We start from the raw sequence: 12,065 nt of genomic DNA, 5'->3' as shown, positions 1-12,065 counted from the left end.
ACCCCGTGCGGGATTGAGGCGTCTGGCAATAGATAGATAGATAGAAAAGAAAGGGTATGCACTCTCTCTCTCTCTCTCTCTCTCTCTCCATTTCACTCCAACTTGACCTAACATGACCTCTCCCACTCTTTAACGCTATGTGCCAATAGATTAACACTGGAATGAATGACAGATAGATAGATAGATAGATAGAGCTAAGGGATCGATAGATAAAAAGACGATATACATAGATATTGATAAATAGATGGATAGATAGACAAATAGACAGATAGATAGATAGATAGATAGATAGACAGACAGATAGATAGATAGATAGATAGACAGGTAGAGATAAGGGCTAAATTGATAGATAAAAAGGTACATAATAGATAGATAGATAAGTAGATAGATGGATAGACAGATAGATAAAAGAGGAAATATACAGATAGATAGATAGATAGATAAAGTAAGGGATAGATAGATAAATAGATAGATAGATAGATAGATAGATAAAGTAAGGGATAAATAGATAGATAGATAGATGATACATACATATAGATAGATAGATAGATGCCAGATAGACAGACAGATCGATAGATAGATAGGAAAAGATGGATAGATTAATGGATAGATAGACAGGAAACGAAAAATAGATAGATAGATAGATATAGATGGAAGATAGATAGATAGATAGACAGATATATAGATAGATATATGTAGGGGAATAAGTCTACGGATCCGGCACATAAGTTTTTGTTTTTTCTTGAAGGGAACAATTTTACGCATTCCTGGCCTTGGGTTCCTTCTTCCCTGTATCAAAAAAAGTATAAGATTATGCTGGAAGGATATACCATTTTTTTTTTCAAGTATACCTCCGCTACACATATATATTCGAAATAATTTTAGGGTAAAAATCGCACATGAGGATATTAACCAGCCATAGCCGAAAATAAATCGCCACGGAAGAGGTGTTAGGGAGCTTCCTTAGATGACGAGGTATTTTTTTTCTTTTCGTTTATTTTTTCAGGAGGAGTAATTCGAAAAAAAAAAAATGGCCATATCCCTTGCTAGTCACGAAGAAGTGCTAGGAAGTAGAGCCATAGCATTGTCGTTTTTCTGCCACTCAGCTAGTACTACGGCTCTACATCCTTCTCCCTGTAGCACTTCTTCGTGACTAGCATCATATTCTAGGGTTGATCTAGGTAAGGGAATCGAACCTGCATCCTTTCCCACCGCCACCGTCACGCCCACACCAGCAGACAGTGCCGTGCCCGCAACACAAATTCTCTCTCTCTCTCTCTCTCTCTCTCTCTCTCTCTCTCTCCATACTTAGTCCCTCCTTATCTCCCTTTATACTCCCTCCCTCCCTCCCTCCCTCCCTCCCTCTCTACTCCTTTACTCCCTCCCTCTCCCCCTCCCTCCCCTCTTCCCTCCCCATTCCCTCCCTCCCTCCCTTTTTTCACACTACCTCCCTCCTTTCCTCTTGCCCCTTCCTCCCTTCCTCCCTCCCTCCCTCCACACTTCTCTCTTCCCTCCCTTCTTTCTCCCTCTCTCTCCATCTTTCCCTCTCTCTCCCTCCCTCTCCCTCTCCCTCCCTCTTCCTCCATCTTTCCATCTCCCTCTCCCTCCCTCTCCCTCCCTCTCCCTCCCTTTCCCTCCCTCTCCCTCCCTCTCTCTCCCTTTCCCTCCCTCTCCCTCCCTCTCTCTCCCTTTCCCTCCCTCTCCCTCCCTCTCCCTCCCTCTTCCTCCATCTTTCCCTCCCTCTCCCTCCCTCTTCCTCCATCTTTCCCACCCTCTCCCTCCCTCTCCCTCCCTCTCCCTCCCTCTCCCTCCCTCTTCCTCCATCTTTCCCTCCCTCTCCCTCCCTCTCCCTCCCTCTCCCTCGGTGTTACCCAAATATGGAGGATAGATAAATAGATAGATAGGTAGATAGATAGACATACATAGATAGATAATTGGACAGACAGATAGATAGATAGATAGATATACAGATAGATAGATAGATAGACAGATAGACAGACAGATAGGTAGATAGACAGACAGACAGACAGATAGATAGATAGACAGACAGACAGATAGATAGATAGATAGATAGACAGATAGATAGATAGATAGATAGAAGTCGTTGAGGAGAATAAACAAAATAGATAAACTTAATGTATGTGAATAATGGAAGGTGTTGGGAAGGAGGGAGGGAAGGAGGGAGGGAGGGGAGATGGAGGGAGGGAGGGAGGAAAGACAAGGGGAGGAAGGGAGGAAAGGAGGGAGGGAGAGAGAGAGAGAGAGAGAGAGAGGTGAAGTCCTTGCTTATATAACCTGTTGCACGCGGCATTGATTTTACCCCCCCTCCCCCCACCCCTCCCCTACCCCCTCCCTCCCTCCCTCCCTCCCTCCCCTCTAGACCCCGCTTCCCTCCACTATTTCCTCTCCTGCCCTTCCCCTCCACCCCCTCCCCTCCATCACCCCCCTCCCCACCCCCAACCCCTCCCCTCCATCACCCCCTCCCCACCACTTCTCCCCTTCACCCCTCCCCTCCACCCCATTCTGAACCCCCCTCCCTTCACCCCTCCCCTCCACCACCCCCTTCCCATCACCCCTTCCCCTCCACCCCCCTCCCCCTCCCCTCCACCCTTTCCCTCCACCCCTTCCCCTCCACCCTTTCCCTCCACCCCTTCCCCTCCACCACCCCCTCCCCTCCCCTCCACCCCCCTCCACACCACTTCTCCCCTTCACCCCTCCCCTCCTTCTCCTTCTGACCCCCCCTCCTCTCCACCCCCTCCCCTCCACCACCCCTCCCCCTCCACCCCCTCCCCTCCACCCCCTCCACAATTTTCAAATAATAACCAAGGACCAACATAGGAACAAGTGATCAAATCTGGGTCAACAAGGGGGGTCAAAGGTCACCGATCGAGGTCAAGGTCAATTTAAAGTGTTGACCCGATTTAGCAGAAATTTGGTGATGATATGGAGGGTCAGGGAAGGATGGACTGCTTGACCCTCGAGAATAATCAAGGGTAAAGGTCAAAGGTCAAGGTCACAGGTAAAGGTCAAGGTCAAAGGTAGTCACAGGTAAAGGTCACAGGTAAAGGCCAAAGGGTAAAGGTCACAGGTAAAGGCCAAAGGGTAAAGGTCAAAGGTGAAGGTCAAAGGAAAGATCACAGGTAAAGGTCAAAGGTTAAGGTCGCAGGGCAAGGTCAAAGGCAACGGTCACAAGAGGTCACAGGACAACATCAAAGGTGAAGGTCATTTACCGAATCGGCACTGTCAACTTGAGAACATCATTTCTATCACCGTAAAGGTTTATACACATCTGATCGTCTCAAATGTGGTCAAAAATTGCGCTTAGTCTAACTGTTAACAAAAAATTAGGCTTCAGAATTAAAAGCTGTTAAAGTTTTACGGGTATCTCTCCTTTACAGATGGTCAACACGCCTTGACGGACTTTCATTATGCATAGATATTTATGTAAAGTACAGGTAAATGTATCTGCACTGTAAACCAATATTTATACAAAGCAGAAAACACTTCCGCTAACTTTAGCAAATCTTCACTGACTCCCTATTTTCCTTTTCTTTTCTAGTTAATAGTTAAACACAATTTTTTCCCTAATTTCAGATACTTTGGTCTGTATCAGCACATATGATGATAAAAATTATACACATTTTCCAATTAAAAGTACCGATTCGGCTTTTGACTGCCGATTCGGTATTTCGTCCCACAGGCATGACGCTTATAAAAAAAAAAATCAGCACATCATTATTATTGCTGTCACTACTACAGTTGTTATTATTATTATTATTATTATTATTATTATTATCTAGGGCAAAATATTTTGGATAAGAATGAATGAGGGGGATTTTCAACTACTTAGTACTACAAAATGCGTTTGCGATGTACAGCGTGGAAAAGAGCCCGTCCCCTCCAACTCATTTTACGTACAAATAAATAAATACGTAAATAAATAAACAAACTGTGCATACTCATTGACTAAAACTTCCTCATTACCGCCATACTACCATAACAAAATGTAATTACTACGGAGAATTCAGTCGCCACAACCCAGTTCCACCACGATCATTTACAAACTATCTTCAGTATACTCATCAGTCTGAAAGCACGAATATTTTTAGTAATAAATATAATAAGCCACAGATCTGATATTGTAAACTTCACAAATCAATTATAACTGTAAGATTATATTGGAGTTATATTTCTTAGATGGTTCCTCACCCGCCATTTTGCGTAAAGTTGCATGTATTTATAAAACTCTATCTCTTAAAATGGTAGTTATTCCCTGTAATACTATTTCTAAATACTTTGGCTTCTAATGAGAGGCACATAATTCATCGCTACAGTAAAAAAGGAAAAAAAAAATCAGTAACCGCCGAGCTGCCGTAGAGCGGGGGTGTGCGCCAACAGTCTCCCAGCCTCCCGCAGGCGTCACCGCAGTCACCATTGCAGTCACCTGCAGGCGCTGCGGACCTCGCCCTTCAGACCATACCTATAGCAATATGGCCCAGACAGATGCCCATGATAGTCTCCCGTCCTCAGAGAGTGAGGGGGAGGGGCAAGAAGTAGTAGTACCTCAAGCACGAGATATGAACATAGAAGGTAATGCAGCAACGGAGCGAGCGGCACAATGTGACGCAAGTGACGCAGGTCCCAGCGTAAACAATCGACAACGCACAGAGGAGGACGGCGATGTGCCAGCACCTGAACGTGTCATTGGACTTCGGTGTCCCAGAGGAACGACGTGATGCCAGAGTGAGGCTGAATTGCCTCTCGGATTGTGAGCTCTCCCTCTCACAAATAGCAAAGTTAGCATTTCAGTAGCAGAACAGTTTCCTGATTTTGAGGTACTGTTCAAAGAAGGTTAGACACATCCGTATGTGACTGTGAACAGTGCCCCTGCAATGGACTGCCTGACCAGTGGTGGATTTCAGGGCATTGTCTTGGTGCTGTGATCATCAACCGCCCTCATTCCAGGATTATTATTCATATTATTCCTGTCTATTGGGACGTGGAGGACCTTGAGACACCAGAAAATTTCCTGCGGATGAGGAGAAGAACGTACCCTCCTGCAGCCCAACCACAGTGAATGATGCTGACGGGATATCGGATCATCTGACCGAACGTTCCTGCGGTAAGTGTAAATCCACCCTAATGTTTGACCTTAATTTCTTTTTTACTTTACTCTTTTCACTTTTACTTAGCATAAAATTAATTTCTCTTCCTCCTAAATGCTTGATCGTAGCGAGACTGAACTCGAGGGAAAGAGACGCACCACCTTTTGCTGTATTAGCACTCTGTACTTTTTACGACAATAAATATTACAATTCAGTACGCTGTGGAAGAACCCTCACCCCCTCAAAAAAAAAAAAAAAAAAATCTGAAAGTGAGTTGTGTGTATCCCGAAACGTTAGAGAAAATACAGGATTTTAATCTCCAACCAGTATCTCTCTCCCACCTAGCGAATCTGCGTACCTAGCGGGGATGTGTCTTCTGTGGCTCTCTATGTGTTCTGGTGTAGCGTCTTCAAGAGTCTTTAGCACTTCACCCTGTAAACTTCCATCCTTACTTATCACACTGCCCAACTTCATTTCTTTCTAAGACCCTAACTTTACTCTTCCCTACATTCACCTTTAGATTCCATTTCTTACACTCTCCCAAACTCATCTACCAAGCCTTGCAGCTCCCCTTCGTCTTCACTTAACAACACAGTATCATCTGCAAACAGTACAGGTAGTTTCCAAAACCTGCCCTCTCTCTCACTACGGTCGCTCCAACATCCACTGCCCTACCTTGTATCTCTTTTATAACCCCATCCATGTACAGATTGAACAACCATGGAGACACGACACATCCCTGTTTCAACTCAACCTTCAAGTAGAAAAATTCACTCAGCTCACTATCCACACTCACTGCAGCCTTAGCACCCTCATACATACTCTTCACAGCATTCAACAACTTCCCATCTACTCCATATATTCTTAGTACTTTCCACAATCCTTGTCTATCCACCCTGTCATATGCTTTCTCCAAATCCATGAAGGCCGCATACAACTTCTTTCCCTTCTCTAGAAACCTTTCCACTAAAGATCTAAGAATGAATATCTGATCTACACAACCTCTTCCCTTCCTAAAGCCTCCCTGTTCTTCTCCAACTAATTCCTCTGTTATTTCCCTAACTCTGTCAATAAATATCCTACCATACACTTTTCCTATTACACTAAGAAGACAAATGCCTCTATGATTACCATACATTTCTTTTTCCCCTTTTCCTTTGTACAAAGGAATAATTATACCTGACTTCCAATCCTCCGGGACTTTACCTTCCTCCCAGGCCAATCTGCACAACTTCCACATCCATTCTACTACTATCTCTCCCCCATGCTTCAGCATTTCACCACACACTCCATCAATTTCTGGGGCTTTCCCCCATTTTGACTTTCCTCATTGCTTCCACATCTTCCATCCTACTGACTTCTTCCTTTCTTCTCCCATCCCTCCTTCTCCCAGCCATTCCCCAGCCACTTACACTCGCATTACATTCATTCTCTATATTCAACAATTGTTAGTGTTCTCTCCATCTGCTCACTTTTTCTCCCTTCTCCACTATCAGTGTCCCATTTTTATCTTTCCCTCCCCTACTAACTATCTTTATTACCCTGTCGTACTCTCCTTACCTCCTTCCAGAACATTTGCCTTCTCTACACTTTACACTCAAATTCCTTCCAAACTCTTCACCCACTCACATCGTACTCTAGCTCACTAATTTTTTCACCTCTCTCCACTTCTCTACACATAACTCTCCATTCCGTCTCCCATCTTCATGCCTCGGCTTGCCATCCACTCATTATTTGCTTTTTTCTTTTGCGCCACAGCTTGTCTGGTACGATTTATTTATTTATTTGTCTCTTCCTATAGTTTTCCCTTGTAAGTTCTATAGTAAATCCTCCCTCCCCTCATTTTCCAAGTACTAATCGAATTATCTGCTCAGAAGGGAAAAAAAAAAAAAAAAAAAAAAGAGTCCTATGGGATAATAGTTAAGATTAGACCTCCATAAACGAGTATTTAATATCTGCATTATCTTCAAATTATTGGCTGCCCGTCTAATGGTAGTGGGGATATTCACACTTTTTACGCTAACTTGGCCTAAAACTGTCACCCCTATACTTATTTACGCTAACTTGGCTTAAAATTGTCCTCAGTATTCTTTTGATGCTAACTTGGCCTATAACAGTAACTGCCGAGCGACAATAAACATTTCAGTTCAATTAAGAATTGTAATAAAGGTTCAATGAAGGCTCTGTAAGCTGCGTTGTCAATTTAGCGTGTTGTCTGCTTGATTTTTTTTTTTTTTTTTTTTTCACTTCCATTCAGCGTGAACTTTCATGTTATATGCGAAAACTGAGTATACTCTAGAGATTTTTCACAGAATTTAAGATACCTAGATATTTTGTAATTTTCCTCTTTTTCCTTTTTTGAGACTTTTGTACGTGGCATTGCTTAAGCGGTTTCTGACGACGGGTTTAGCGGTATTTTAAAGTTAAGGTTGTGCCACACTGTTGATCAGCCGATGTAAACACTCAACATGGCGTCCATCCGGCTGTACTCCCTGGCACGTAAAGGTGACTATTTTGATGTTTAGCGTATAGGAAATTGACTTTAGGCTGATTCTAACGATATTAATTAGAATGTAATGAGTGGACAATGTAAGGCGATGAAATAATTACTCGTTTAGTCACAGAAGCCATGTCGGTAAGCCTGTAGTTACGAGTACCGTGTTGGCTTAATTGATTTCGCCTTAAAAGATCAGAAATATGGATGGAAAAACGGTTAATGTCAGTAGAGGATAGTAATTTTCGTATTACTGGAATGAAACCCAACAAATAGAGAGGGAGAAATTAATATGTTCATTTCGGTTATGCAAGTTTAGCAGTTCCTTTTCTAGTCTTAACACATTCGTCGCAAATACACCTTTTTATCGTAATACTTCCCTGGTTAAATATATGGTTTAGTTTAAGGATCAGAAAGACCTTACCAATTCACTTCATATTGTTACAGTTTATCTTACTATTATGGTGGCAGATGGTTGCTTTTTTTTTTACTTTGTTTCCTTGCTTTTTTTCACGTTTTGTTTCCCCGATGTGTGTTGTTCTGTGGGTGTAAGAACGGATTGTTACTAAAAGCTGTGGAACTAAACTGGGATTAATTTGGTTTTCCAGATTGGGGTGTTTGGTTAAATGACCGTTTGTTAGGCTAGGTTAGATAGGGTTGGGTTAGATTGAGTAAGGGTAGGTTACACTGGGGTAGGGTAGGTTAAGGTAGATAATTTTGGTACATTTGCCTCTTATTTTGATGTAATCCTTTCAGAATGATGAAATCCGTTCTATGTTACCGTACTGTCAGATGTTATTCAAGTGTAGAGGACGTTTCAGAAGATTTTTTTTTTATTTTGCGGCCATATATATTTTTTCTTCTTAATTTTGAGAGACCCATTGTAATGAAGGGTTGAAATAAACCTTGAATATCATATGGTAAGTGCACAGAACTGTGAATCGATAAATAATGTGCACAAGTAACTTATTTGGCAGAGTCCGATGACCCTGTGTTGACATCATGTATCCCAGTTTCAGGTGTCCCCTTATTGACGTCGTGTGTGCGCAGTGCATCTGTGGCGCAGACTCGCTCCTGCTACAAGTATGTCACCCCAGACGACCCCAGCATGGAGTGGCGGGACATCACTGACCGTGCCGCTGCCTCTGTGTTCTGGACGGAGCTGTTTAGAGGTTAATCATGTCCCTTCTTATACTTTATGTGTACATTACTTAACATTACAGCCAAAGGACATCATTCTTTCTTTCTTTCTTTCTTTTTTTTTCACCATTCTTGCCACTATAACTTTATTTGTCCAGAGAACATTCTTTTAGTGAAGGAGTTAAGAAAGGCTAGATTTATTCCTTGATCCTAAGCTGAATATACCGGTAACCATCTGTAGGTACCATAGCAAGAATTGTTATATATAAAAAGATTTGCAGGTACTGAAGAGGTTAGTAGATGAATGGGTGTTTGCTTTAGTTGTGGTTATTATATTTTAAGCCCAACATTGTGGTACATTAGTAGACTTTGCACTACATTTCAGTCTTCATTTTAAGTCAGGGATGTATGCCACTGTGTCACACCTTTTTCCTCTGAGTAGGGTATGATATGGTACTTGCAGCACTTTGGAGATACAGTAAATTCTCAGTTAGCAGGTGTAATTCAGCCAAGCCGTACGCCGGTTAAAGCAAAATGCCAGATATTGCATAGTACCCCCCCCATCGGCGCAATATTCGCCATTGAGCCTGATATTGCTTTACTATCCATCTCGAATCTTTATCCTAAAAACTTCCCCATGATTAAAAGATGTAAATTATGCATAAAATACAAGAAAGTAATGATACAGTACAGTAATACACCACAGGTTGGCTACCATATACAAGCTAGTTGATACACTTCAATGCCGTGTACAGGTATCGTGTAGAACCGTCGGTTACATGCTGTTTCGGTGCCGAATAGTGCATAATTTCGCCGGATGTTGATTTAATCACGTTTAGCCACCAGTGCTGGATATTGTGACGACGGATAATTGAGAGTTTACTTTATTGAAGATCAGTCCCCAAAATCCAATTTCCTGGTTTCCAAAATCATGAGTTTTCCCAGAGAATTTTGAAAGGATCAGGTTACTGTATTAAAAAAAAAAAAAAATCAGTTCTCAATATCATCTCATGAACTGTGTTAGTAAAATTAATATACTGTACAGTATTCTAAAATGCTGATTTTTTACCAGCCATCAAAATACCTCCTGGAATCCTTTCTGTATACCCATGGGGGTTCGTGAACCCGTTTGAGAACCCGTGTTTTACAGTAAGTCATATTACGCTTCTCGTGGGGCATTGTAGGATTGGATGATGGATGGACTTATTAGTATGGTAACTTTATTTTCCCCAGGTGCGGCAGTGACACTTGGGCACATCTTCAAGGAGCCGGCCACCATTAATTATCCTTTTGAGAAGGGACCCTTGAGCCCCAGGTGGGTGAAAGTTGTGGTTTTCTAATTTATTTCCCCCTCACAATAATGCAGAGTGATCCTGGCACAGTGACCATAGTTTTGGGGTCTCCTGAAGAGCAGTTGATATATTGTAATGTGAGGAAGTTAACCTTTACAAAGCAGGGAAAATGAAAGGTGATTCTTTAACCTTTCACTTAGGGCATCACCAAGCAGTATTATTTAGCTTGGGAGGGATTTCATAGTGGTTTTTAGAACTACCATATCTCCGTTTATGATTTTTCTAGTGTGAAGTTTTGTATTTTGTATTTAGAAATGGTTAGAAACTACTGTATTGCCATTTACCATTAATGCAGTAGCATTTTTGTTCTGTTTTAGCTATTAACAACTGATTTATTTATCTTTGTGTAGACGTCTTGTAGTGCAGGGGTGGTCAAAAACTGGGTGAGAAAAGTTGTTGATATACCACTGTTATGGGGAATGTGATAAAGTGGAGTCAGTCATTATATTATTTTCATTCCTGTACCAATTTCCAGTGTTACAGTAGGGTGGGTAGGATGCCGATTGTGAAAGAAAAAAAAATCATGCTGAGCGAAGCTATCAACGCTGCTAAGTGAAATTGACAATGCATCATTATTCAAATACTGTACAGTGTTCAGAAGTCATGCCTTCCTTGGACTTGCTAAGCAGTCCACCTGTGTCGCATGTGAGATCTGGCAGTTCAGTTGGCAGCAGAGTTAAAAAAGGAGAACAGTAAACCCTCATTATACGATGGGGTTCCGTTCCTGAAAACCCCATCGTAAAGCAATCCATCGTATAGCAATCCCATTATAACATGGAGTCAATGGGGATACGTTCCTAGACGTGCCTAAACTCTCACATACACACACCTTAGCACTCGCATACATGAAATATCCTTAAGTTTAAACATTTAAAGTAACACATTAATAGTGAATAAAGAGAAAAAAGCATGAAAACTACAGTATACAGTAGATCTTACCTTTACTGAAGCAAGCAACGGTTGTTTATGAGTTTCCTAGACAATTCGCCATGAAGTCGACAATTCGTCATCATAATATGGACGTTCCCCGTCAGGACAATTCCCCGTCATTCTGTAAATATACTTATTACTGATTAACTGATACTTTAATAACTAATTATCAGGGGGATCTATCAAAGTCTATTTTCATTCAATAGCATTGGCTTTGGATATCATTTGTAAGTTGCACTTGTAGACAATATTTAACTTGTTTCTACCTTGCTGTAGTTGACTTTGAATTATGTTCTAGCATCACCCACAGCTGTTTTCATTAATTTCCATTGGTACTACAACATCCTGGGTATATTTTAAAACGACTTTGAAGAGGTACAAGTCCATCCATCCATCCATTGCCAGACGCCATGTATCCCAAATGGGGTGGCCAGTGGCTTAGAGTTAATTGTTTTACAGGGAGGGGCACTAATCCTCCACCAACCCCACTTGACGTAGGGATGCCAACAGCATCTGGTGTTCCCAGGCGGTCACCCATCCAAGTACTAACCAGACCCAACGTTGCTTAACTTCGCTGATCTGATGGGAAGCGGTGTACTCAACGTGGCATGGCCGTTGGCAGAGGTACAAGTACAGTACTAAAAAACTAGTGTACTTCCTAAATAAACTGATATGAAAATAAACGACGGGGAATCATCCTGACGACGAAAAGTCCCGATGGCGAATTGTCTTGTTATTGTTGTGATGGCGAATTGACTTGATGGCAAAATATCCTGAAACATTTATATAGACGTAACATGAAGATTATTTGTATAAATCCAAAGTATGTCAATCGTTCACTTAAGGTAATTAGGCATTTATATAAATGCCAATGTCTCGTATTTTATATAAATGCCAATGTCTCGTATGTAGCCTTATGCTAAGATGAAGGATCCATCATAAATCAGCTGATTCACGTTTCAATATATTATTATTTTTCATTTAATGCCCATGATTTGATGCCATATTTTACATTTATTATATAAACAATAAACCACCATCACT

At 41.7% G+C, this 12,065-nt stretch overlaps 1 protein-coding gene and 1 non-coding gene across 4 annotated transcripts in view; one reads left to right on the top strand and one right to left on the bottom strand.

Moving 5' to 3' along the window:
- The first annotated feature begins 7,565 nt into the window (after positions 1 to 7,565).
- The window catches only part of ND-23 (NADH dehydrogenase (ubiquinone) 23 kDa subunit), a 16,437-nt gene continuing 11,937 nt past the window's right edge, over positions 7,566 to 12,065 (top strand). For 2 of the 3 annotated variants that reach the window (XR_013900501.1, XM_080286129.1), the window contains exons 1-3: positions 7,568 to 7,610; positions 8,613 to 8,771; positions 9,973 to 10,054. Coding sequence is in view for 2 of the 3 variants with exons in the window: in XM_080286129.1 (XP_080142255.1) it covers positions 7,574 to 7,610; positions 8,613 to 8,771; positions 9,973 to 10,054 (278 nt within the window). In the remaining variant the exon portion in view is untranslated. Of the gene's footprint in view, positions 7,611 to 8,612; positions 8,772 to 9,972; positions 10,055 to 12,065 lie in introns of all 3 variants that reach the window. The other variant, XM_080286130.1, reaches the window with a different exon arrangement.
- Positions 11,523 to 11,641, bottom strand: LOC145417642 (5S ribosomal RNA). The gene has a single exon (XR_013900521.1). It is a non-coding gene; the product is annotated as a 5S ribosomal RNA (ribosomal RNA).

The sequence above is a fragment of the Coenobita brevimanus genome, chromosome 110 (assembly GCF_032717465.1).
Source record: "Coenobita brevimanus isolate Jiangsu-jjx chromosome 110, ASM3271746v2, whole genome shotgun sequence".
NCBI classification, from domain to species: domain Eukaryota; kingdom Metazoa; phylum Arthropoda; class Malacostraca; order Decapoda; family Coenobitidae; genus Coenobita; species Coenobita brevimanus.
This window is presented reverse-complemented; position numbering and strand designations above follow the sequence as displayed.